Source organism: Orycteropus afer, unplaced genomic scaffold (assembly GCF_000298275.1).
Source record: "Orycteropus afer afer isolate SDZICR_OR568_19922 unplaced genomic scaffold, OryAfe1.0 scaffold00065, whole genome shotgun sequence".
Lineage (NCBI taxonomy): Eukaryota > Metazoa > Chordata > Mammalia > Tubulidentata > Orycteropodidae > Orycteropus > Orycteropus afer.
In genome coordinates this window covers 9183588-9211569 of record NW_006921652.1, presented here as the reverse complement: position 1 = coordinate 9211569, position 27982 = coordinate 9183588, and the positions used below count along the sequence as shown (strand labels likewise).

Genomic DNA, 27982 nt, shown 5'->3' with positions numbered 1-27982 from the left:
ATTTGTTGTTGTTGTTGTTATGTGCCGTCGAGTCAGCCCTGACTCATAGCGACCCCTCCTTGGGTTTCCGAGGCAGTATCACTACGGAAGTAGGATTGCCCAACCTTCCTTCCGAGGAGTGGCTGGTGGGTTTGAACCGCCAGCCGTCTGGTTAGCAGGCAAGTGTCTTAGCCACTATGCTACCAGAGCTCCCCCCAACTAGTATAGCTTAAGCCAAAGACCTGCTTAATCCCAAAATTTCATGTTTCAGTGAACAACCTTAGAAACCATTGATGTAAAATAAACAAATTTAAATTAGTAAATTATTTTTCTTTGTGTTTCAGATACGTCGGTAACCTTTCCAGAGATGTGACAGAAGCTCTAATTCTCCAGCTCTTTAGCCAAATTGGACCTTGTAAAAACTGCAAAATGATTATGGATGTAAGGGTACTTTACTTACTTAACTTTCTTCTTTTTTTATATACATAACTCAGTGCTTTTATTTCCAGGAACTCTTAGTTTGTAAAATCTAAATTCATAGAGACTTTAGTGAATTTATAATGAATCAGTTTGGGTCACTGAGTCTGTTTTACTAAATAAAGGAAAAGAGAAGGGACCTAGTCATTCATAGAGCACGTGAGAACTATAGGTAAGTTGTTATTTTAAGGTATATTAAGGCATCAGTTGTTTATTTTATATATGGTATAAATTGATTGGTTAATCTAGAAATCACTTATTTTACATGCATTATCACAAATCTCTACAGAAATATTGTAAAGCAAATGTTACTCCCATTTCATATATGAAGAAATGAGGTAAAGCAAAGATTTACATCCAGGTGGATCTATCTAAACATAAATCCTCTGCATTGGTTTGTGTGCTGCCAGTCTCTCTCCCTGTCTTGTTCATTTTAGGTAATATCCCTGAGAAAAAGGTCACGAGATTAATCATTAATGGCTGCCATACCTACAGAAAAGACTAGTTAGGTTAGCCTATGCCACTTTTTATAAATTTTGGTTTTTAATCACATTCAGAGACTTCTGTTAGCAGTTTCTTCAAATTCAAATCTAAATGCCAGTCTGTTTACACTTTTGGAGTGATAATCACATTTATGAATTTTGTATTCCCTTAGAAGGTAAAAGCTGATAATGTATGTGGTTAGATTCTTCTTATTTAAAAAACTGATTTTTTTTTTCTGGGTACAAATTAAGTAAAATGAAAATTCTTTTTTGTTCATTTGCTAGGCTCATACATGCAAGCTTCTTTTTCTAACCATACTCAAAGATACCTGTCCGCACTGATCGTTGTTACAGAATTCCTACTAAGTGTATCATTAGTTTTGAATTGTTCAATTTTTAAAGTATTTTTATATTCTGTTTTCTAAATAACAGGATAGTCCTCAAATCATGAATTTTATGGTTGCTGCCTCCTTGCTATAAAATTCTTAAAAATCTTTGAAAGTGACATTTTAAAATTATTAATTGTACATGAAACAAAATAATATATTCCTTTATTCTACTAGCTTTCCAGTCTTATGAATTAGTTTCTTTTAATAATTTGCTTATGAGATTGTGGAAAGAAAGAATTATAAATGGACTAGAAGTTAATTGGTATTTTACTCTTATAAGTGTAAAGTACTTGGTGAGTTTTTTTTCTTCTTGTTTAGTGTACAGTAAAACTTCCAGGCTTCACTTATCATACAACCTCAACTACCTGGAACACTTGCAGAAAAAGAGAATTTTTAAAAAAACTAAGCAGGCAAAAATGTTGTTAGATAGTCTATATTCTAAAGCCTATTCTAAAACTTTACTTACTAGAGAAGCTCTTTAGTTATCAGAGCCTTATTACCTATATTTCAGAAATAGAAGCAACAAGGAGGTATACATTTGTAGCAATATAAATAATAAATGATAGGGAAGGGAAAGAAAAATTTAAAAATTGTAAAAAGACTTTAACAGCAAGACCTGAAAACACAAGGGTCTAATCAAACCTCATTTCTGTGGCTTAAAAAAAAAATCGTACTTACTCCTCACTTATTGACATGGTTAGATTCTGTTTTGGTTATCTCTAGTACTGCTCTAACAGATACACCCAAAAATGGGTTAGCTTTAATAAACAGGAGTTTATTTTCTCACAATAGGAGGCTAGAAGTCTGAGTTCAAAGTGCCAGGATCTTGGAGCTGGGTGAAAGCCCCTTGGCCTTGGGCTTCAGCTCTGCCTCTTGCTCCCAGCCCATTGAAGCTTCACTCAGGCGGCTGCTGGCTGCTGAGGCTGACAAACCCCAGGTCAACAAGTAAAAAGGCACAACCCTGATACTACCAAACCATATGGCAGACCACTAATTCAATACTATTAACAGTTCCAAGATCGGCAGACAACATGGCAGGCTGCTGAACAACGACTTGGCTACATGCAGGAGTCAAGTGTGCCAAAAGCTACAGAACATTCTTAAATCTTCTCCTTACATACTGAGAGCAGACCACATCCCTATGGCAGCTACTCAGCTGCTCACAGTAGATTCTACCATGGAGTTGATTACCAGTCTCATCATGGGGAATACTACATCCAGCTGCCCAGCCGTTCAAAACCAGGCCCTGCCAACGTGACACATAACCTTAGCTACTACAGGTTCCAAAGACCAGGTTGCAAAAATTGGAGTTCCATTGGAAAATGAAGGATAACCACATCAGCTCACAAAATGGAGGTGACTTCATCATTACATAACTCCCAGATTACATCATTATATAATTGCCAAACCACTAAGAATCATGGCCTAGCCAAGTTGACATGTAACCTTAGCCATCACAGCCAGCATTACTCTGCCTGGCACCTTGGTGTTCATTACTAGCAGATGTACATTGTAAATGTGCAAAATAATTGGATGGTAGGTTTGTGGGTTTTTTTTTTTTTTTAATACTATTGTTGGAAATGCAGAATGTCAGACTACAAGGTAATAAGTAAGGAGTAGGTGTTTGTGATAATGGGGGGAAATATAAATATATATCCATCCATAATTAGGACACTTAGTCATTAGTAAAGGATTATATTGTATATAATAGTATAGTATAATTAGTTGAAGAAGATAGCCTTAAATAATAGTAATTCATTTTTTTTTTAAGTTTACATCTTTGTCTAAAAATTTACTTATGGAATACCTGAGATGTTGTATAAAACTTTTACAAAAATTTTGACAAATTGGTAATATAAAACTTAAAAATGACTTTTGTGGTTTTTCTCCAATAGACAGCTGGAAATGATCCATATTGTTTTGTGGAGTTCTATGAGCATCGTCATGCAGCTGCAGCACTAGCTGCTATGAATGGACGGAAGATAATGGGTAAGGTAAGCTGTCATAATTGAAGAAGGTGACTTGTACTGGAAACTTTTAAGTTATGTACAGTTTCATTTCCTTTTTAGAAGGATTACATTTACTTCACACTTCAAAGGGCAATTACTTGTATTTAATATAGAGAGAATGAGCTACAACTTTAAAAGGATAGAGGCCTGTGTTCGTGTTATTATTTTCAGTGGTGCAGTACACATGATAAATACTAAAATATTTGTTTATTCAAGCTTGGATGAAACCGCTAGGAGTGTTGGATGCTAATAGAAGCATTAAAAAAGAAAAAAATTACTTTAGGTTAGGAAAGATTAATTGCAGGTTAATAGAACAGTGTATAAATTGTCAACATTACTTGTATAAGTTAAAGGATTAGTATTGGAATTCTGCCCAGAATTGTTGTCTCCTTGTGTTTCATCTTAAACACCTTCCTGTGTGATCCTAGATGTAAATCTAGTAATACCTGAGTTTGAGCTTTATTTCTTTGTTTTATTGCTATTTTTTTTTTAATTGTGATTTGGGTGAAAATTTATAGAGCAAATTCACTTCGACACAGCAGTTCACATACACTTTCTCTCAAGACGTTGACCACAATTTTGAGCTTTATTTTTATGGAGTATAAATGTAGAAATATTTTTTTTTAGGAAGTCAAAGTGAATTGGGCAACAACTCCCAGCAGCCAAAAGAAAGATACAAGCAGTAAGTATATTTTATACTTTTTGAACATTTGTTTTTATTTTCCACAGTAGTTTTATTGTAAAGCATATAAACATCATACATATTTGCAGTAATGTTTTGATCGTTATCCTAAGATATGATTTAATGTGTTTGTGTTAATAAATTTAAGAACAAATCTAATCTTTGTCATCAGGTAGTACCGTTGTCAGCACACAGCGTTCACAAGGTAATTGTATCTTCTTAAACATAAAATGAAATCTCTTGAAAAGGGTATTCACTAACCACCTGAAGTTTTTTTGTTTGATATTGGGGGGAGGGGGAGGGAAGGGGTCGTATTTCTATTTGTCTCTCTGGCAATATTTTTCCCCCTTCTTCCCAGTGTTGACTGAGTGTGGCTTGTCCACTACTTTGGTGCTATTTCAAGCTCTCTGACCCCCTTGATAGCAGCTGATGTCTTAGAAATACTTTCATCAACTAAAGGGCAAGATACCCTGCTTCCTTGAGGTCACGATCTGTGCTTCATACCCAGATCTTCAGAATGCTTGAGTTGCTCCTGAAACTGTGTTTCCCAAATGGCAACCCAATATGTTGCTTAAGGCCTGCCAAATAGGGGTAACTTTTTTTTCCAAATATACTTTATCAAAATTTATATAAATGTCCATTTTGAAGTGTTGGTCCAACTATTTTTAAGTGTTTCTGGGTTTTTTGAGAATTGTCTTAAAAAACTTCAGATATGGGATCGTATTTCTCTCCAATGCTTTTTTAATGACTCTGATATAAAGTGAAGGGATTACTGTTTTCATTCTGTTGCCTTCAGTCTTAGTTCACTTGCACATGGATTCACATAAACTGAATGGTGTAATGTCTGGGCAACCAAAACTGTTGGCTTTTGAGAAAACTGTCAAATACTTTAACATCAAACTGTTGCAATGCAAGGTATTTCTTTGATTGTTCTTCACAAAATATGGTTAAACCAAGTGTATCATGTAGCTAGCTTCAGTAAATTGTCTTAACTGAGGCCAATCTAGTCAACATAACTCACAGTACCACTATTTTATTATAATTTGTAAAGCCTTAATATAGTGGTAAGCTGAATAAACGTAAATAATTACTATTAGAATGGTAACTAAATCATTACATTTTTTACAGTACTTAAACTTGTTATATGTTATTATTTTATATTCTTAGACCAGTATAATTGGCTGTCAGAAATATAACTGTCATTTTCAAGTTAGGTATATCACAGTGTTTTTAGGAGAATCTTTACGTATTGTCACCTTAATTATGTTTAAAATTGATAGGATTTATATAGATATAGGATAGTGTTTATTTATACTATAATCCAAAAATTATTTTAAGAATACTTTATTGAATTGATTCTCGTATTTTTTAAATTCTAAAGTTCTATTTTTCTTTTCACTTCCCCTTCCTTCCCTTTGTAAGATCATTTCCATGTCTTTGTTGGTGATCTCAGTCCAGAAATTACAACTGAAGATATAAAAGCTGCTTTTGCACCATTTGGAAGAATATCGTAAGTAACAGAAGATAAATTTAAAATTATTTTAATTGGAAACAATCCTATATAGAAGTACTTTGAAAATTGTGAATTTTGAGCATTAATTTTAACATTGAATATAATGTATTATATTGTTTAGAGGCTATATAGGTAAATAACAGCATAAGATTATTTTCCCATTGATGAATAAATTTTTGGTCTTTAATTACTTTTAAATCCTTTTTCAATTAGCATTAGCTTCAAAGAAAGAAATTTGTCATTGTACATATACATATGGTTTTTTATATAGGTGTCTTGCTAGCTTGGTTATAATCTTTAGTATACTTGTGCTGTAACTAAGGAATTTAGACCTTTGGGCACTGCTATGATACCATGCATTTTGTGTTAATATATTTGAAAAAAAAAGAAAGAAAACTTAACAATTCAGTTATTAAGTGACCTTTTTTACCTACTTTTTTTTTTTTTTTTTAACTGTTCACAACAGTCAAGTCTTAATATTCTGTGAAGTACCATCTTGCTTGCATTTGTTATTAATTATACATTTTAGGCCCTTTGTAAATAGCTCACTCAAGGTGCAGTTTGTCATAAAAGAACTGTATTTTAAAAAGCATCTCATAGTAGAGTTAGAATAAATTGTTGATTTAGCAATAGTTTTTTAGGGTTTCTGGTTGCTTTCTAATTTTTGTTCAACTGGAACAGTAGTGAAAAGGAATGCTAGGTGTAGTTTGGTTTGATGAACAATCACCAGAGATGAGAGGGTGAGGAGTGTGGAAAGTAATTGCCAGTAGTATTAGTGGTGAATTTTGGGGGTTTTCATTTGAAGAGTTGTAGTTCATTGGTAAGAAGATAAAGAAACATAGTGACCAAAAAATGGCTATAAATAAGGGGCCAGCTTCAAAGGCATTCATAAGATTAGGGATTATAAATGGACTATTACTCTGTTAGATGACATTTTTCTTTGTGACAATTGATTAGGAAAATAAGGATGGTTTTAATTTCTTGATTATTCCTCTTAATCTTTCTCAAGTTTTCAATAATATTTAGCTTGCTTTCAGATACCTAGACTAGACAGTCTAAAACCTTTGGTTTCTCAAGGGCTTACAGATCACTGTATGCACAATTTTGTGTACACTTTTATTCTGGTGTGGAAAATCCCTCTTAAGTTTCATTTGCTTGTCAGATTAATCATAGGATTAAGAACACTGATCTAGATCTTTTATTATTTCTTCCTCAGAGAATCTTTGACAGAGAAATGAGTAACAGTTGATTATATTTCAAAGCTAACATTTCCTGAGACTTGACTTTAAGAAGACAAAACTTTTCTAACTTTGTTAATAGATTAAGTAGCTGTTTTCTCAAATGCTTTCATTTTGATTGAAGTAGCATTTCTGAAAAAGCACAGGAATTTAAATTTAGGATTAGTTAAAATTGTTTTAACAGTTGGTGAGTTTAAGGTAAATGATATTCAAATTTTAGTAATTCTGTTACTTTTAATTATGAATCAGTGATTTCTTTTTGGTAAATAAGTTGGAATATTTTTAGTCTATAGATTTTCTTATGGTCCTCTATGATTATTGATGTGCATAGTATTTTTTCTTGGTAAGGCCTTTCTTTGAGTTTTATAGTTTTCATTTGAGGTTATGTATAAGATCTGAGCTTTAGACTATCCAATGAGAGCCTTCCTAAATTTAAAATGATTCATTTGGCAGTTGATAGCACATTTCCTTGATTTTTTTTTTTTTTCCCAGTTCTCATGAGTTATTCCTTGTAGAGTTTGTAGAGTGCCTGTAACAGTGCTTGGTTTATAGAAGGTGTGCAACAACAACTGTGGATGGCCTATTAAAATATTTAGTATAAAAATTATTATAGTACTTTTTTTCCATAGTTTATACAATTGAAACTTCCTATTCCTTGAGTTTAGGATAATATGGCAGATTTTTGATGTAGAAGTGAATCAGCTACCAAGTTAAATGCATGTGTATGTACCATACAGATAATTTAGTAAATACATATTGAGAAGTGACTTGCATTCCTTACCCCTTTTCACTACCACCTCTTTGTCATGTTGACCCTAAAAACTTAACAAATCACTCCTAAATTGATCTAAAATATAGTTATGTATACTTTAATATAAAATTACATTGCATGGTTTTCTGACTTGGGTTTTTGTTGTGAAAGTGCCTGTTTTGTTCATGTGTCCTGAAAGAACAAGCATTGTGACATACCTGGCTAACTTAAAAGCAGATTGCCTGTGAAGCACAATTTGAGTCCAATTTTTTGAGGTATGGAGTTTTAGCTATCATGGCTGGGTTTTTACTCAATCTCAAATAATAGGGCTCTGGTTATTTTGCAGAGTATCTCTGAAGAATGGACAGAATTGCCCTGGCTAACTACAAGCTACGGTTCACAGTGGATAAATGTTGGCGTGCTTTTTTACTTTCTGACTCTTTAAAATTTTGCTTTTATATCTTGTAGTTTCCAATCAATCTTATATGATTGCTATTATAAAATTCAGTATAAAATCTTTTGTTGTAAAGTTAAAAGCTAAAGTGTGTGTCTAGTATTTTTCTTCACTGATTTAACATTTCTGAAAATATCAAGTTCTCAGAATTATCAGTTTACCCATAGTCCAAAAGGGGGGTATGAATTAATCTGAGAATATGAAGTAATTAAATTAATTTAGGGAATTATACCTTTTTCATTCTTTTAGTTCCCAGTTTTCTATTTTAATTTTTTAATGATTAGGTAGAATATAGTGTCAAGTAGCAGGTGTAAAATTGCATGGTTAAAGAAAGCCATTTATTTAGTATACCTTGTGAACCCTGTAAGTGGTTAAATAATTCATGTGAATAGCTGCTTTTACCATGCTTAAAGCTTAAAAACATTTTAAAGCAGGAGGAAATTTCTGTGTAATATATGCATATATATTTAAGAAGTTAGTGATTTGCATGTTTATAAAATTAAGCCTCATTTGCTAATACATAATAAATTTTATAGAATAAACAGTGAATTTGCACTAAAGGGTCACTTTAATGAAGGTGAAACATGAAAATGAGTTGTGTTTGAAATTCTCAGTTACATCCAGAGAAACGTTTGCAAATCTAAACTTCTCATTGTTTCTGATTTCAGAGATGCCCGAGTGGTTAAAGACATGGCAACAGGAAAGTCTAAGGGATATGGCTTTGTCTCCTTTTTCAACAAATGGGTGAGCTCCATAAGAACTGTATGTGTAGTGCTTTTAAGAGTGAAGAATGCAAATACTTAGTTTTAATTGGTAATCTTTCTTCCATCTGTGGTTTGTTCATTTCGTTGATGATTAGTAGTCTCTTATTATTTGGTAATTTATTTAGTACCTGATGCATGCAAAGTACTAATAAACTATTTTGGGAATATAGGAAATAAAGGGTTAAAATTATTAGCCAAAGGTAGATTTTAAAATCTCATTTGTGGGTTTAATACATTATCTCCCTGTTTTATATTGCAACAGTAACTTAAAAGTAGCTAATAAAAAATGTTCTGACATGTGGGGACATTCTTTTTATTTATCTTTTAATTATATGTTAATATATTTGAAAAATTCATACAGTTTTTTTTTCTTCAACAAATACTTATTGAACACTGATTTTCATGGGCTTGAAATTTCTGTTTTTTGCAGAGAATAGGAAGGATGGTGCAGTTTGTCAAATGGAGATGTGAGGATAGTGTATATAAAGAAGGAAATGACTCACATTTATTGTAACCACTAGATAAAATCTTTGGGATATCTTCCAAATAATGCAATGCAGCTGTTATTAAAAAAAGAAATGAGAGGTGCTATAATATTGATTATGGAAAGAGCTCCATAGTGTGTGTATCATTAGGTGAAGGGTAATTTGTGTGAAAAGGAAGGGAACATATTTGTATGACATACATACATGTAGTGTGTGTAAGGTTTCCTTTTTCCCTTGCAAGGATAAATAAGAAACGTGTGATAGTTTCCTGCTTGAGGAAGGGGTGTGATGAGAACTAGATATATGAAGGCCAGAGAGGGATGCTTCTATCACTATGTTGTGCTTTTGATGTTTGGACTTAGTAAATGTATTATCGATTCAAATAATTAAACAAAAATTTAACTCTTTTAGTATGATAACTAAAGGTTCAAAATAATCACAGAGATAACACACTTTCAGAAATGTTAGGGTTTGTGGCAGGAAAATTTGTAAGCACTAATCTTGGAATAAACACCAAGGTTTCATTAATCTTGGGTTTTATTGTGTTACCTTTGTGCTATGATTTTTGTTGTTTGCCATTGCATCTGTTGCAATTCATAGCAACCTTTTATGACAGATTAGAACTGCCTCATAAGACTACCTAGGCTTCATTCAGTCTTTATGGAAGTCACTGGTGGGTTTGAACTGCAGACTTTCTGGTTAGCAAACAAACGCTTAACTGTTGGTTCCACCTGGGCTCCTTAAGTTATGACTAGTGGTTGTCAATATTATGTGTAAAAACACTGTACCTTTAGTGCTAGAGAGCCTTAGAATGAGCCTTTAAAAGTTTTTGATGGTAGGTATTTTAGAAAGACATTTCTTATTTAGTAAATGGAGAGAGAGATGGATTCATTGATTGTATATGTGTATGGAAATACGTAGTTTCTTGATGACTCCAGGTCAGATACATGAACATCAATTATTGTAATATGCTATGATGTAGTCATTCTTTCTGGGAGTTTTGTTTTATAAAGCACATGTATTTGCAGCAATGCAAATGACACCATACAATCATGTTTTTTTCTAGTTCATGTGTCTTTGTGAATTGCAACTAATGTCTAGTGTTCCTCACTATGAACTTTTATTATCCGGATATTTGCTACAACATTCTGTAACCATTTTTGCTCCAAATTCACTATCCAAATAAGAAATCTGTTCTAAAAATGTTTACATGGCTCGCAAGTCCAGGCAAGGGAATGTAGACTTCACTACAAGTCTTGTCACATCTTGTGATCATATTGTTTAAATGTGTAGTCCACTGTCACTATCACCTTCCTTATACAAAGTAAAAATATCTTCTAAGAAAGTGGAAAATCTGTGAAGAGAGTAGATAAGCCTAAGAGGTTGTTAAACAATCTGTGTATTAAAAGAAAAGTTGGAAATGATACATTTTGAGAGGTGAAAAGATGTAAACTTGACCACATGTGTGTCCTATATGCTGTTCATAGCATTTTTTTCCCTGTGAGATAAGTAAATAAAAACTATGGGAGTATAGTTAGTTCTGAAAGCTTTACTGTAATAATTCAATCACAGCTTATTTTGGAAAGGTGAAAAACTACCTTGTACAGTGGTATGATAGCCACAATTAATGTGAGTTCTTTGGAGGATTGATACATAGGTTTCCAGATTGTTTTAGTGCTATTTGGAGAAATGGGTTAGGGTTTTTGGATGGGCTGGAAACCCATTTTTCCCATTTGAAATTTTTGAATATAGGTTCCTGTTATATAAAAAAATCACACTGAATGCATATTTAATATGAACTAGAGTCACATAGCAAAGGATATCTGGGTATAGTCTCTAGAGTCAACCAGAGATGGATTTGAATCCTGACAACTATCAGTAAGTAATTTCTTTTTCCCAAGTTTACATATCAACTTCTCTGAAATTTGTGATAAGTAATTGGCACTTTCTGGTGTGCAGTGCTACAGCCCTGTTAATGATAACCTCTGACCCTCTTGCTTCTCTCCTGTGTTGCACATACTAAGACAAAACCATACTGGTTGAACTCAGTTTCTTTGCCCACTTTGAAGTAATTAAATATTACTAGAGAAAAGTCATACAAGTGCATCAGCTATTTTCACTTTTGATTTAATGGTCACACACTTTAGAAGAGTACTCAGTACTGTCCTTGCAAACCTGTTGCTGTAATGAGTTTGAATTGGTAAGATCTGTTTCATACTCCCTGTTGTCTCCTCAAGTATCTCTCACTTCTTTTTCCTTCATTATACTGAGCTGACAACCTTATCTCTTGCTTCATTGAGAAAATACAAAAAAAAAAAAAAGAAAACCAGCCTCAACTGCCATAGAGTTGATTCCAACTCATAGCAACCACTCCTTGGGTTTCCGAGGCAGTATCTCTATGCAAGTAGATTGCCCAGTCTTCTTCCGAGGAGTGGCTGGTGGGTTTGAACCTCCAGCCTTCTAGTTAGCAGTCAAATGCCTCAGCCACTATACCACCATCACCATAATCAATTTTAGAACATTTTCATCACTCCTCACAAAACCCAACCTATTAACAGTCACTACCTTTTCCCCTGTAACCTTCAGCACCTGGGCAACTACTAATCTATTTTCTGTCTAGAGATTTGCCTGTTCTGAAGAGTTCTATAAATCAATCAATGTTATGTGTTGTGATTATTCTTGCTATAGTATGTCATCCATCTCTTCCTCTTCACTGGATCATTCCCATCAACCAAAAAAATACGTTGTAGTAGCTCTCTAAACCACCGCCCCCCCCCAAAAAAAAAACCCACTGTTCTCAAGTCGGTTCCAACTCATAGTGACCCCCACTGGATTTCCAAGGCTATAAATCTTCACAGAAGTAGATTGCCCCATCTTCTTTCCACGGATTGGGTTTGAACCACCAGCCTTTTGGTTCGCAGTCAATTGCCTTAGGCACATATCACCAGAGCTCTTTCGTCTCTCTCTAATATCTCTTAATTAAGACTACAGTTAATCCCAAATCCTCCAGCTATATCCCCATTTCTCTGCTATAATTCAGAATTAGACTTCTCTAAAGAGTTGTTTACATAGGTTTCCACCACTTCATCTCCCATTCACAACCACCACTACCCAAATACCCCATAAAAAGGTTTTTGTGAGTGTGTCATAATGTTTGTTTCCTAGGACTACCATAACAAATTACCATATAGATTTCTGTAGTATTAAGCTAGAAATTTATCCTTACAGCTCTGGAGGCTAGAAATCTAAAATAAAGGTGTCTGCAGGACCATGCTTCCTCTGAAGACTCTTGGGAAGAAATCTTCTTGCCTCTTCTTAGCTTCTGGTTGTTGCCAGCAGTCCTTGACGTTCTTTAGCTTTCTAGCCATATATCATTTCTGTCTCCCACTTCACGTGGCCCTCTTCCCTCGGTGTGTCTCGGTGTGGTCTAATTAATGGATTTAGGGCCTGCCTAATGCAATATGACTTTAATTATGACTGTAAAGACCCTCTTTCCAAATAAGGTCACATTCACAGGTACTGGGTGGTTAGGATTTCAATACATATTTTGGTGGGATACAGTGCAACTCAACAAAAGTAGTGTAACATCTCACAGAGTTCAAACTGGTTGGTGTAGTAAACAATCTTTGTTTTATGAATACACATTTCCTTTTTAGGCATCTCAAGAATAACTTTTAGCCTTGAATTTGCCTTCATTCCTTTAGTGGTAAGCTAAGCCCACATTTCAAATATACAAACCAAGCTATATCCCCATTTACTTTTCAGCCCACTCTAAGCTGGTTTTTGTTCTCATTTTCGTATTAGCATTAATCTTTTCAAAAGATACAAGCAGTTTATGATCAGCTGCTAACCTAGATAGAGGTTGGTGGTTTGAAACCCACCCATTAGCTCTGTGGAAGGAAAGGCCTGCTGGTGATCTGCTTCTGTAAAGTTTACAGCCAAGAACATCCTGTGGAGCAGTCACACATGGGGTTGCCTGAGTCAGGAGCATGCTTGGCTATCCCTAATGACTCTTTTCAATGTCATCAGTGATCTCTATTTTACTGACCTCTGCTTCCTTGACTCCCTGTAGTCTGCTTCTGTGGATTTCGTCATCCCTCACTGGCTACTCTTCCATAGTCCTCTTAACTAACAATAAATAATTCCTTTACTCAGTTTTCAAATTTTGCTTTTTTTCTGGGCTCTAACCCATGCCTCCTTTTCTCTCTCTAGTCTTTCTTCTTGAGTCTGAATTGTGTAGTCTTACTTCTCTGTACACCATACTTATTACCAAATGATCTCCATTTAGGTATCTCATAGACATCTCCTACTTAACCTCTTGTTTTAGTTTTCTAGTGCTGCTGTAGCAGAATTTCCACAGTGGTTGGGCTTAATGATCAGAAATACATTCTCTTACAATGTCGGAGTCTAGAAATCCACGTTCGGGGCACCACTTTCAGGAGGTGCTTGCTTGCTTTTTTGCCACACTGGTGGAAAATCCTTACCTCAGCTTCTCTAGCATTCTTTGCATTTCTTAGAGATTTCCCTGTTGCATCTGTCTTTCCCCTATTCATGCTTGTGTACTTCGATGCCTAATCTGCTCTTTATATCTCAAAAGTGATTGGCCTAATGCACACATTATACTGATAATGGTCTCATTAACTTAAAACTCTTCCCAAATGGGATAGCAACCACAGGTATATAGGGGTTAGGATTTAAAACACATATTTTAGGAGGACACAATTCCATTTATACATGTCTTAAATGGAGTTCTTTGTTTCTTTCCCAAACCCATTCCCTTCCTGCTTCCCAGTCTTTCTCCCCATTTCAGTGAATGACAGCACTGTCCTCCCAACTAACTCTTCCTTTAGATTATATCCACGGCTACTACAGTAGTCCTGGCCATTAACTTTTCTGGCTACAATATTGCAGTAACCTCATAAAGCATCTTTATCTTTTTACTGTTTGTCCTAAATCATTCTCCTCCTAGCCTTAAGCCTGGTCGCCATCTTCTTCTTTTTATTAAAGAAGACTTTCTTAAAATATAGATCATAATAATCTCTTACTCTGACACCCTTCCTTTGCTCACTTGATTCCACTGAAACTAATCTTTCTCATTCTTTTAGATTCATACCAAACTCTTTCCTACCTTAGCACCTTTGCTGTTCTTTTCCCTCTACCATTGTTTTGACTTGGCTGTCTCTAACTCCTCTCAATCTTAGCTTACATGTCATTTTAGAGAGATCTGCCCTAATCATGCTGTCTAAAGTAGTTCCCCACACCTCCTTATATTCTCTATCTCAGCCTATTGTTTCCACCATGCCACTTAGCACAATTTACAATTACTTTTTTTGTCCCCCCACAAAAATATAAGACCCATGGCAGGAGACGATGTCTGTCTTATTCACCAGTGTAACTCTAGCACATAATCTGGTGTCTAGATTATAATTCTTGCTTAGGACCTATTTGTTGGATGAGTGAGTTACCAGATACTGTCATCTGAGTGGATACATGAACTTCATGAATTACTTCCTGAGGGCTTTTGAACTTAGGGCTTTCTCAGGTGATTACCATTCCCAGAATCTGATACCCAAATAAAATTTAAAAGCACCATTGGCATTTTAGGAATGCTGTCGTATATTGTGTATTTCTTAAAGCATTTTCTTTCAGAGAACATTTGTGAAAAGCAACCATGCATTTTCTCTACTGCTGAAAGTTGTTTAACATCAACTAATAGTGGCTTTTTTGTTTCTAATGTTGTGCGCAACAGGATGCTGAAAACGCCATTCAACAGATGGGTGGCCAGTGGCTTGGTGGAAGACAAATCAGAACTAACTGGGCAACCCGAAAGCCTCCAGCTCCAAAGAGTACATATGAGTGTAGGTGTATTGGAGAAGAAAAGGAAATGTGGAATTTTGGAGAAAAATACACTAGATTTTAAATGTTAGAGCTGTTCCCGGAGACTTATTGCAGAAATAGATGAGAAGCAAATCAAGACTACTGTTCAAAAATGTACTTAGTTTTCATTTTTGTAATTATAACAAATGATATCCTCTCTAATGTCAAGTCTCCTCTTAAAAAATAGAGAATCTGGGTACTTTTTTCAGATATCATTGGGGGAGGTTTAATATTAAATGTGATACATTATGTAAGCAATTTAGTAAAGGTAAATATTATTAACGTTATAATAGTGTAGTAAAAGCTACTTTTCTCTTTCCAAGTATTTTATTTAATGAATTGAAAATACAAACTTTATCTCTCCCCAGCAAATACCAAACAGCTATCATATGATGAGGTTGTAAATCAGTCTAGTCCAAGCAACTGTACTGTATATTGTGGAGGTGTTACTTCTGGGCTAACAGGTATGGGAGCTTTACCTGTGTGGTGTCTTGAGATAATTTTTGGACTAGAAGCGTGATACATGTAGGACTTTTGTATAGCTTAATATGGGGTTTTTTTGTTTCTTTTTTACCTAACAGAACAACTAATGCGTCAGACTTTTTCACCATTTGGACAAATAATGGAAATTCGAGTCTTTCCAGATAAAGGATATTCATTTATTCGGTAGGGGTATTTAGAGTTGTTGTTTTTTTTTTTTTTTTCATCTTTTTTCCCAAATAATGTTTGACTATTTAACTTAGTGCTTTTCTTAAAAATTTACCTTGTTTATGAAGAAATGGAAATTTCTCTGATATTTAGCATATTTGTTGCTATTTCCTTTCATTGTTGTTGCTCCTTTCTTTGAACACAAGGCCAGCCAAACCCATCCTTTATTAAAATAAGTTTCTCCAGAACAAGAAGATCTTTGAAAAAAAAATAGTGAAGGAAATATGCCATTTTATTAATTCTTTTATGTGAGCTGCTTGTTTTTACCTCAGGTTCAGTTTGATTTTTAAAAACAGATTTTATTCATAAATATTTAAGAGAATTTGTGTCAGTAATTCTTAACATTGTCTTCAATAGGTTCAATTCCCATGAAAGTGCAGCACATGCAATTGTTTCTGTTAATGGTACTACCATTGAAGGTCATGTTGTGAAATGTTATTGGGGCAAAGAGACTCTTGATATGATAAATCCCGTGCAACAGGTAAGAAAGTCCTTAATTTTAAGAAATAATTACTGAGCTAATAATGAAGCTTACTTTTAAATGAAAATTGTAGATAATCCTTGCTGATAAATTTCTAGCTAAAATTGTAGCATATAAGGGGCTCTTCCTACATGTATTATAGTTCCAGAGTTGGTACTGGGAAATTAGGGTACTGCTCTAACAGACACCTAAAATATGGAAGTAGGAGTGGAATGCATCCTTGAACCCAACATCCTTACCGAGAGACTGGCATTTGGACTTCTGGACTGTTAAGAGTTCTCTAGTGTTGCTGTAACAGAAAAGCCACAAGCGGATGGCTTCAACAAACAGAAATTTCTGGTACAGTTGAGGAGACTAGAAGTCCAAATGCAGAGTATTAGCTCTAGTGGAAGACTAGGCTAGAAGTCCGAGTTCAACGTGCCAGTTCTAGGTGCTGAGTGGAGGCCCCTCGACCTTGGACCTCAGCTCTACCTTTCAGGCCCAGTAGAGCAAGCTGGAGGCATCTCCTGACTCACACAGTTGCAGGGGCTGATGAACAAGATTGACAGGCGACATAGCAGATTGTTGGCTCATAGGCAACGAATGTAATAATCCCAAAATCTACAGGCAGCATAACAGGCCACTGGTTCAAGTCTAGAAAATGGAGGTAATGAATGTGACCGCCTCATTTGACTCATGCTCACACAGTGGATTTTTTAAATGCTCTGACAAACCTAACAGTGTATTAAATCTTCTTCTAATACTTGGTAGATTTATTCACATACTAGTTGGAGAACTTTAACTTTGAACAAGCATGCTTGACTCAACTGAAACAAAAATGGAGCTAAAAATACATTCAGAGCCATGGCATTTTCTTTTAGATCTTGCTGCTTTTGTTTTTCCAGGCAGCTTTAGTGGTTCAAACTTGTTCCCACAAAAATTTCTATGAGGAAGTTGTAAATGGAGCATGGAGGTAGAGTAAGAAAATGCTAAATTGTACAGGTTTCTCACATAAATGAATTAAATATAGTAATAAGTAATCTTTTTATTTTCCCTATCTAAAGGAAACAGCCATGTGGATAGTCTTAATATTATTAGGACATAACTGCTGCCTGACAAAGGGTGTGTGTTTATTTAGTTAGTTAGTTTTCATTGTAATTTGGGTGAAAGTTTACATAGCAAATTCATTTTCCATACGGCAGTTGATACACATTTTGTTTCATGATGTTGTCGTTGTTGTTATGTGCCGTCGAGTTGGCCCCGACTCATAGCGACCCCTCCTTGGGTTTCCGAGGCAGTATCACTACGGAAGTAGGATTGCCCAACCTTCCTTCCGAGGAGTGGCTGGTGGGTTTGAACCGCCAGCCGTCTGGTTAGCAGGCAAGTGTCTTAGCCACTATGCTACCAGAGCTCCCTTGTTTATGATACTGACTGCAATCCCCACAGTGTAACAGCTCTCTTCCCACTTCCTCCTTGTAGTTACTACTTCCCTGTATCCTCCTTTCCTATGGATTCCTACTCTGAGCTATCACCCTGTGCAAATACTGCCCTTCTGTTCTCCCGTGATTGATTATTCTAAGGAGTATATCTACTTGGTGAAAATGTTCACCTTGTATTATATGCCTGGGAGCTCTGGTGGCTTAGTGCCTAAGGCATGTGACTGCTAACCAGAAGGCTGGCAGTTCAAACCCACCAGCCACTCCTCAGAAGGAAGGTTGGGCAGCCTACTTCTGTGGCAATACTGCCTCGGAAACCCAAGGAGGGACCACTATGAGTTGGATCCAACTCGATAGCAGTGAGTTTGGGTTTTTTGGTTTGGTATTATTATATGCCTGTTGTTTGGCTGGAAGCCATGGGAGTGAGTTCAATTCCAGACCTGAAGGATAACTAGGGGCTGTAGTCTCAGGGGTCTCACCAGGCTCTTAAACTTGGTCATTTTTATGATTTTGAGTTTTGTTGTACATTGTTTTCCCACTCTATCCAGGATCTCCTGTACCAATACCCCTCTGAGTGGTTGACAGTGGTAGCCAGGCACCATCTGCTGCTTCAGGTCTCATGGTCAACTAGTCCCTTGGACTAATTGTTTCCATGCATCTTTGGTTTTTTTCATTCTTTGCTCTGGACAAGGAGAAGACCCATTGTTGCATCTAGATGCCCGAGTCCATGCTTTTAAGACCCTAGTCACTACTCACCAAAGTAGGATGTAGAACAGTGTTTTTGTGTAATATGTTATGTCACTTGAGCACGATGTCCCCTGCGACCATCATCCCTAGCAAAGGGTATGCGTTTAGAGCATCATGTAGAGTTTTAACAGTATAGCCTCACTTTTTTTTTTTCTAACAGTCATTTATTAAACTTGTTTATCCTGTCATTTTAATTCTAATGATGGCTCTCTTATCTTATGGCTGTATATTTATGGACTTCTACAACTATTTCTGAACAAATATCTTCAAATAATACTCACTTACAAAATTTTATTTAACAGCAGAATCAAATTGGATATCCACAAGCTTATGGCCAGTGGGGCCAGTGGTACGGAAATGCACAACAAATTGGCCAGTATATGCCTAATGGTTGGCAAGTACCTGCATATGGAATGTATGGCCAGGCATGGAACCAGCAGGGATTTAAGTAAGCACATTTGTTCTTTTCTTTATTGACCTTAGAAAATGTCTTTTAACTTAGAATAAAATTTTAAGTAATTAGTAGGTATTGTGGCCCTCTGTCTAAAGCATAGATTTTAGCCTTTGAAGGCTAAAATATAAATAAAATAAAAAATAAAGTATAGAATAGTTTTTAATTAAATGTTTCTCTGTGAAATTTTGTCTGGAAATATGTTGTCTTGAGGTAAGACCAGCATCATACAAATTTTGGTCATGTTTGGTAATGAATCACTAATTTTTTAGTAAGAACGTAACAATTTAATAATTGATATGATTTTTACTGACATACGGTCACTTAGTAAGCTTTTCTTAGATACAGTTATTTTGATGCCAGTTTTATCCAATATGCTTTTTCTGTGCAGAAGCACTTACTAATACGTTGTTTTGTGGCTAGCTTCCTTGTTGTTGTTATTTGCCGTCGAGTCGGCCCTGACTCATAGCGACCCCTCCTTGGGTTTCCGAGGCAGTTATCACTACGGAAGTAGGATTGCCCAACCCTCCTTCCGAGGAGTGGCTGGTGGGTTTGAACCGCTAGCCTTCTGGTTAGCAGTCAAGTGCCTTAGGCACTATGCTACCAGAGCTCCTAGCTTCCTTACACATCCTGAATTAATCAATTTTACTTAAATTTCTGAAGAACTAGAAAACAAAAATTTTTGGTTATAAAAGAATTGTTATATGTAATATTGACAAAAATCTGTGTGCTTACATATTCTAAAATTGTTTCATTTTCTTCTTTGAGTAGTATAAAACTAGTCCTAATCATATCAACATATGTCCTATCCAGATGGGCAGTTTTCCTTTCAGAGATGAGAAGTGGGTTTTTCTGAGTTCAAAGGGGATAAATATTTCTAGGTTAAGAGTTAGCTGTAATTCCTAAAAAAAAAATTAAACATATGGGGATGCTTATTTTTAAGGTAAAAAACTTTTACATTTGTTTTTCTCTGGTATAACAATTGTTCTTATATTTGAGTTTAAGAAAAAGTATATTTGCTATTTCCCATGTGTCTGTTACTTGTTTTGGGCATTACACTTTAATCAATGGATTTCCCCTTCCCTCTGCTTCTTTCACATTCTCTATCAGTCAGACGCAGTCTTCTGCACCATGGATGGGTCCAAATTACGGAGTGCAGCCCCCTCAAGGGCAGAACGGCAGCATGTTGCCTAACCAGCCTGCTGGGTATCGAGTGGCAGGTTATGAAACTCAATGAGAAAGGACTCCAGAATCTAAAGCCAGTGGCTTGAGGCTACAGGGAGTGTAGTAAAGCCGTTGTTTACTTAAAGATTTATCAAATCAGTCAGTGCAAATGTCAGATACAATGTATTTATTTAAAAGATTCATTTTTTTAATCATGAAATCACTTATCATCCACATTGTTTTAAAAAAAAAACAAAACAAGATGCTGGATGTCTGCCAATTTTTGCCTTCATTACCTTTTTTGATAAAGTTTCTCAGATCCTTGTTTCAAATACAAATGCAGGGATTGCTGCCACTTTTTAAAATTAAGAGGCAGAAAATTGCACAATGTTGAACTTTTTTCCACTAAAGTAGTGTGCAGTTCTAGTATGCATTCCTGATATGATTTAAAACATGTAATATAAAGGTGTAAAAAAAAAAAGGAAAACCAAAACTGTGCAGAGTCTAGAAGTTCTTTGTTAGCTTCAGCTTATGCACAATTTTGTTTTAGGTTTTTAAAAAATAGGCATTGTTTGAGCTGTCCCATCTCTACTTTTATCTCTTTGGGGTTTTAAAATATAAATTATTAGTTTACATCATTTTTGTATCTACATTTTTTCACAAATTTGTCTTGCCTTATTAAAGTTCTGTAAAATATACTTAAATGGGAAAAAAATGATGTTCACTTAAATTGAAAACTTTTCTCAGATGGATTGATAATTACATTCATTTTGTGTTTTATATGAGAAGGTGCCTCAAGAATTCCCTGTTGGATTTGTTGAAAAGGATTTTTATCTTCTATGATAAACTTTGCGTGTACCAGGAAATAGAAAAACAAAAACTTATTACTAAAGAAAATCTCTGAAATGTGATAAGTTCTTATGAACCCATGTTAATTTCATGTGTCAAGTTCTACATTTATGTGTATTATTTCATTATGTAAAATGTTTTAGCAATTTAATATTTTGCACAATTAGCGAACTTTGTATGTCATTTCCTTCTTAAAGGTATCATGCAGAGTTGACATGAGATTTATAAGGTTTTAAGTTGTTTGCATGTGAATATCAAATACACACTTTGGTAGTCTTTGAATACAAAGTCATCTGCTCTTGTTTTTCAAGAATTTTGAGGCAAAATTGTATGTAAAGGAATATTAATTTGCCATTTTCTAGTTAGATTTGCTCAAAAAGAGTAAATCAACTTAATTGTGATATGTAAAAAATGATAGCTGTGAAACTGTAGAATATCCTTATGTCAGGCTTGGGGTTCATTGTGAACTCTTAATATTAGCCTAAAGGACCAGCCAGGCAAAGCATTTTTTAAACGTTCAGAGGCCAAAAACCAAACAAAGAAAACATTTAAAATCCTACCTCCTTTAAAGAGCCTTCAAAGAGAAGAATCCTCAGTGCAATCATTATTTTTATTTTTTAGGTACCTGTTTTCCTGGAGTTCCCAGTTTTATCATTTTGGGGTAGCTCCAAGCATTAAGAGGTTTAATCTTTGATGGCATTGTTCTAGTTTTGACATTTTTCAGAGTCTTTTAGAAGAGTTGTGGGAGATTTTGTTTTCAATGAAGGTTGTCACAAACCTTCTTTGACTCATAAAGGGCAAAGACTCCCAAGTATGCATAATTAGATGGGTGGATTGTTTTTTGCTTTTTTTTTTTTAACCCTTAGACCTTCAGAGAATTCCCAGAATTTTATTTAGGAACAGAAAAGGCCTGTGAAGTCTTGTTTCTTGGCCTGTATCTTCCAGGTAGGAGCAAATGACTCTAAACTGGTCTCTAAGCCAATACACTTCTAAACCAGAGCCCAGGAAAGACAGCTCATAAGTGTATAAATGCTCTGGAGCTCAATTCTATGCAGTTGTGCGGATGTTTCATTAAGTCACTGTGTATTTTTAAGTGTTGGTACATTAAAGTTGCTTTATGGAAGACAAGTAAATTTTTTAAATACTTGGAAATTTTATTTCCTTGTTAACTTTTACAGATCAGGGCATGCAACCAAAAGCAGCTTAAATGAAATATTCTGAAAAAAAATAAATAAAATATCAGGAAGCTATTTTTAGATTCTTCTGGCTTATCTTTCTATTTTAGGACCCTCATTATTTTCTCTTATTAAAAAATATTTTTTATTTCCTGAACATCTTATGGACTGCAGGGTAAATTATTTGGGCATAAATAATTTAAGCAAAAGTATAATTTTCCTTTTATTTTGACTGTCTCAAGTAATAACACTTTTTATTAGCCAGTATATTTTCATACTGCACAAATCTTAAAATGTACAGTAACTACTTTTTGAGAAGAAAGTGGTGTCATTACTCATGATGAAAAGGTTACTACTGAACAAATTGACATTTCAGGAACATTGCTAACTTCTATTTAAATCTTAGCAAAATATCACTTAAGGATTTTTCAGTCAAAAAAATCATACTGGTGTTAGTATCAGGTAAGAAAATTAAAGTTTCTAAAACTGTTTCACTATCTGCAATATGCGTTCAGATTTTACTTTAAAATACATCTGGTACTGTAAAGAACCTGACGTGATTCACTCTTAATGAGTCATTAATCCAGTATTCTTTACCCTGACTATTTGGATATTAAAGTTCCTTTATGTTTTCTATAGCCTGTGGGATCTTGTAGTGATTATTGTGTGTGAGAATTTTTGTTTGTTTGTTTGTTTTTGGGCTAGCCATATTGTTACATCAACTCAGGGATTTTTTTGTTTCTTTTAAAATCTTTTTCTAGGAACTGTGGTTTGCATTGGGTGATTGTTTAATACCACAAAGAATTGACATTTTGAAGCTATAACTAGTTATGAAGCAAGGATCTTATTTGATATTATCTCATTGTTGAGTGAAATTCATTCTAGTTTTATTCTTTTGTTCCCGTGTTTGCTCATCTTCTTTTTGTATATTTCCTAGAGTTTATTTATGCCCTTTCAGAAGGCAATTGATAAAAGCTACAAAGGGAGGTAGGTTTTACAAACTGCTATAAAATGCTTTTGAGGCTACAGTTAAATTGGAAAAATAAATGTGTTTCTAGTGAATACAAAAAGCAGCATCTTTCAATGAGAGAGCAATGATTTCTAAAAACAAGGTCATTTTGTATTTGGGGGTTTGTTGCATTTTATTTCAACCACTGTATTTTGATAGTTGTGTTTTTAGCACTTGGTATTTTTGCCAAGATTGACCAGTAGTTAAAATATGGGAAGCATGTCTAAACTTAAAGGCTGATGTTATTCTAAAAATAAGAAAAACTAAACTCTGACTTATGGTCACTCAGCCAGTAGGCTGACATGAATTCCTGTACAGAAAGGAAATTAAGTAGAATTTTGCCTATTGGGTAAATAAGATCCCTAAGTCTTTGTCTTTATTTATTTGTTTTTCTCTCCCTTCCCTTTCCACTCCTGATAAATTTCAAAGAACAATTCTTTTCTGTATATAACTATAATATATGTGTGTGTGTGTGTGTGTGTATAGTATATAATTATTTTCTTTTTACAGTAGTATTTTCATAAAATAATTGTCCTTTCATAGACGGACTGATTTCATTCAGCATAATGGTCCTTCTCTTTAATCATCTGTAGAATACCAACAGCCAGTCTTATATCTACCAGGCAGAATGGTAGAGGATCCTTCCTTGGATAAACTAAATCACTCCCAAGAGAATAAACTAATAAATTTGTAGATTCCTACCCAAAACCAATACTGAAGTATACCAGTTAATACATCCTGCCCATATACACACCTATTCCAAATTAAAAAAAAAAAAACACACACATCAAGTCGATCCCAACTCATAGCGACCCCCATTGGGTTTCCAAACCTGTAAATCTTTACAGAAGCAGACTGCCTCATCTTTCTTCTGTGGAGTAGCTGGTGTGGGCTTGAACCACTGACCTTTTGGTTATCAGCCAAATGCCTTAACCACACAACCAGAGCTCCTCAAATGGGTTTTTAGTGCTTTGCTTTTAAAAACGGACAGCTAAAGATCACCAGAATTTTTTTTTTTTTTTGGAAAAGAAAAAATACACACACACACACATATCTTTGATCATGAAAGGTAGATCTAAACAAAAAGCTACTGGCAAGAAGTAGAAAATACTGCCTTCAAGAATGTATAGCAAATACCCTAAAGAAGTGAGAGCCATAACAAGAACAGATATATGCACGCCGATGTTCATCGCAGCACTATTTACAATAGCCAAAACTTGCAAACAACCTAGATGTCCAACAACTGAGGAATGGATAACCAAACTTTGGTACATTCACACAATGGAATACTATGCAACGCTAAAGAATAATGTAGAATCTGCAAAACACCGCATAATGTGGATGAACTTGGAGGACATTATGCTGAGTGAAATAAGTCAGTCACAAAAGGACAAATATTGTATTAGTCCGTTATTGTAAAAGTTAAGGAAAGGTTTATCTATTGGAGGTAATTTTCTTTGTTGGTTACCAGGGGTGGGAGGGGAGGGGAGGGAATGCTGTTAGATAGATAGAGATAAATATTGATTTGGGTGAAGAGAAGGGCAATGTACCAAATGTGAGTGACCAATATGGCAGCATTGAGGATGAGAAAGACATAGAGAGTTACATGGGCAGTACAGACAACAAATATGAACCTTTTTGCATATACAGTACTGAGTTGTCAGTGAAAGCAAACATGGGTATATGGACAGATAGATAGGTGAACAAGCTAAACAATTAGGTATGTCTAAATTGGGAGTGTATCCAAGATCATATATAGGGTTGGCACAGAGTGGGCCTATAAGTTCATGTGAATGATCAGAATTCCCAGGTGTATAGTAGAGCTGACAAGGGGCAAGGTTATGGTCATTGCTTGGTCACAGCCAGCTACCCAGAGGGACCGAGTAGTTGATCCTGCGGGCTTGGGACCATAGTCGCAGGGGACATCAAGCTCAATTGGCATAACATATTATATAAAACATTGTTCCACCTACTACTTTGGCGAGTAGCGACTGGGATCTTAAAAGCTAGCAAGCTGCCATCTAGATGCAACAACGGGTCTCTCCAGAAGAAAGAAGAAAACCAAAATTAATGGAAACAATCAGTCCTAGCGACTGGTACACCATCCGATCTGCAACCTATACAACTATGAGACCAGAAGAACTAGATGGTGCCCAGCTACCACTGCCATCCACTTGGAAGGGAAGTAGGAGATCCTGCATAGAGAGGGAGAACAATGTGGAACAAAAGTCAAAATCATTTGGAGGCAAAAAAAAAAAAGAAGGTTGGGACCAGTTTTGCTGGTCCAATAGAGCCTGGTGTAACCACTGAGACTATGGCCCCTAGCTGCCCTTCAGGTCTGGAATTGAACCCATAACTGTGGTTTCCAGCCAAACAAAGTACAGGCATGTGAGTTAAACATTTACCTCAAGTAGACACATGCCCTGGAGAGAACAATCATGGGAGAAGGAAGGGCTGCTTATGCACAGGGAGATAGCTCAGGGTGCAGAAGAGTATGAAGGGATGGACACTGGGAGGAGGTAACAATGGGGAGGAAGTGGGAGGGGAGCTGTTGCATTGTAAATTTTGGTCAATGACATGAGACAAAGTATATGTGAACTGCTGTATGAAAAGTGAATTTACTCTGTAAATCTTCACCCAAATCCAAATAAAATTTAAAAAAAAAAAATGTATATAGGATGTCTAGTAACAATAAAACTGAAATGAAGGAAAAAAAAAAGAATGTATAGCAAGATACTAGTAAAATACCATAAGAAACTAAAAATATAAATAAATTCAGTTAGATAGTAAAAGCTAAGGAAATGCTCTAGAACAGAAATCAAAAGTGGAGGCATGGGGGGAAGATCAGGAGGTTTAATATCCAACCAGTTGAAGTTCCAGGGAGAGAACAAGAAATAAAAGAGGTGGAATTGATTAGGAAAACATTGAAAAGAAATTTACCTGACAAAATGCTGAGACTCAAGAGTGGGAAAAAAAAGGCTGTTGTCACAAAATTTAAGAATACAGTCATGTGCCATATAACATTTGTTTGGGTAGCATTTGGCCACATAAATGTCCATGGTCCCATAATACAGTTTAGAAATCTCAGTTGGAGAACTGGACATAACAAATGGGGCAACTTGCCACACACAGCATAGTATATCTCATGTCTCGTATATATGAAGCAATTGCACTGCCAGGCATTTTAATTGTACAGTATATATATAACCTATAATAAAGATGTCCTGATAGTCATAATAGGAGCTCTGGTGGCATAGTGCCTAAGGCATTTGACTGCTAACAGAAGGCTGGCGGTTCAAACCCACCTTCCACTCTTTGGAAGGAAGATGGGGCAATCTACTTCCATAGTGATACTGCCTCGGAAACCCAAGGAGGGGTCGCTATGAGTCCGATCCGACTCAATGGCAAAACACAACAACAACGACAGTCGTAATAAACGCCTGTAAGTGCTTGTGTACATACTATACTATACTTTCTATCTAAAAAGTTTGCTGTATAAGTGTTTGCTTCAACTCATAACACAGCATCCACTCTCATGTATTACACACCCTGTAGCATTATCTCTCTTTAATTTTCTTTTGAAAATATTACCCTGAAGTGCATCATGGCTTCCAAATGCAGCAGTACTGATGCTAGTGAGAGCAGCAGCAAGAAACAATTTGGAAGTGAAAGGAAAGATTACTAACATGAAGGTGGAAAACCAGTGAATGTGATTTGGGTATGTCACACTCAACAGTCAAAATAATCGAAAACAAATTGTTCAAGCTGTTAAAAGATAGGGCCCACTGAAAGCTATGAGGCTAATGAGAATGTGAAAGGGACCTATATCAGATATGGAGGAATTGCTAATGACATGGATTGAGGACGCTCAACACATTGACCATCACTGTTAATAAGGCATAATAAAGCTTGTTCAATATGCTTAAAGAGAAAGCAGGAACAGACTACAATATGGGCAGTGTCCAAATCACTGTATCGTAGACATTAATTGACACATGACTGTAAGATAAACCAAATCCATTACTGTCGAGTTGATCTGACTCAACCCCATATGTTATATGTTAGAATTGTGCCTTAGGATTTTCTTAGTTTTAATCTTTACAGAAGATCTCTAGGCCTACCACAGCACCACTGGGTGTGCTTGAACCAACATTTAGGTTTGTAGTGAAGTACAAACCATTTGTGCTACCCAGGAACTTAAGAGTAATACTTGTCATAGATTCTCAATTGCAACTAGGGAAGCTAGGAATCAAAGGGCATAATGCTTTTGAAAGTTTGAATTATACATCCAGTTACATTCAAAGGTGACAATAAAATAAAGGCCTTTTTAAGCATGGGAATTACCAGAATATTTTGTTCCCATTTACTTGGTCTCAAAAATCTACTGGATACACTTCATCAAAACATGAGAAAAATCAAGAAAAAAATATGATGGAGAGTCTAGAAACAGGATCCAATACGAGAACTAAAGGGAAGTATTAGGATAACGTGAAGCAGATTAAGCAGCCAGTCCTCAATTGGTGGAGACTAGATTGCACAGATTACCTGACAAGTTAGGGTATGTATAGTGGGACATTTTATAGAGCTGTGGAAGATGTAAGACTTAAATGTTAGAAGGGTAGCAGGCAAATTAAAATGTACAATGTATTAGGGGAAAAAAAAGTAGGAGAAAATGTTTCCTCCTAAACCAAATACATGTACTAAGATTATGTAATGTAATCATAGTAATAAAAACACTAAAATTGCATTCATGAGAGGAATTCTATTGACAGAATCCTCATCCGCCATAATAGTTAATACTAATCCCCTTGATTAATCAAAACTGCACATTAGAAATATGGAGATAAATTAGAAATTAAAAAGTTTTCTGCCTTAATTTCCTC

At 35.4% G+C, this 27982-nt stretch overlaps 1 protein-coding gene across 1 annotated transcript; it reads left to right on the top strand.

Moving 5' to 3' along the window:
• The first annotated feature begins 330 nt into the window (after positions 1-330).
• Positions 331-20139, top strand: TIA1 (TIA1 cytotoxic granule associated RNA binding protein). The gene is made up of 12 exons (XM_007940102.2): positions 331-420; positions 3223-3321; positions 3964-4018; positions 4191-4223; positions 5441-5528; positions 8643-8718; positions 14973-15081; positions 15469-15564; positions 15682-15766; positions 16166-16289; positions 18754-18899; positions 20013-20139. Exons 1-12 carry the CDS (start codon positions 409-411, stop codon positions 20137-20139), a joined length of 1050 nt encoding a protein of 349 aa, XP_007938293.2. The 5' UTR covers positions 331-408.
• Positions 20140-27982: the final 7843 nt, after the last annotated feature.

Bases quoted from the DNA above. Each gene is read 5' to 3' on its own strand.
- TIA1 (XM_007940102.2), top strand. The intron at 4,224-5,440 runs GTAATTGTATCT...TCCCTTTGTAAG, and splicing joins CAGCACACAGCGTTCACAAG to ATCATTTCCATGTCTTTGTT. The intron at 16,290-18,753 runs GTAAGAAAGTCC...TTTATTTAACAG, and splicing joins TGATAAATCCCGTGCAACAG to CAGAATCAAATTGGATATCC.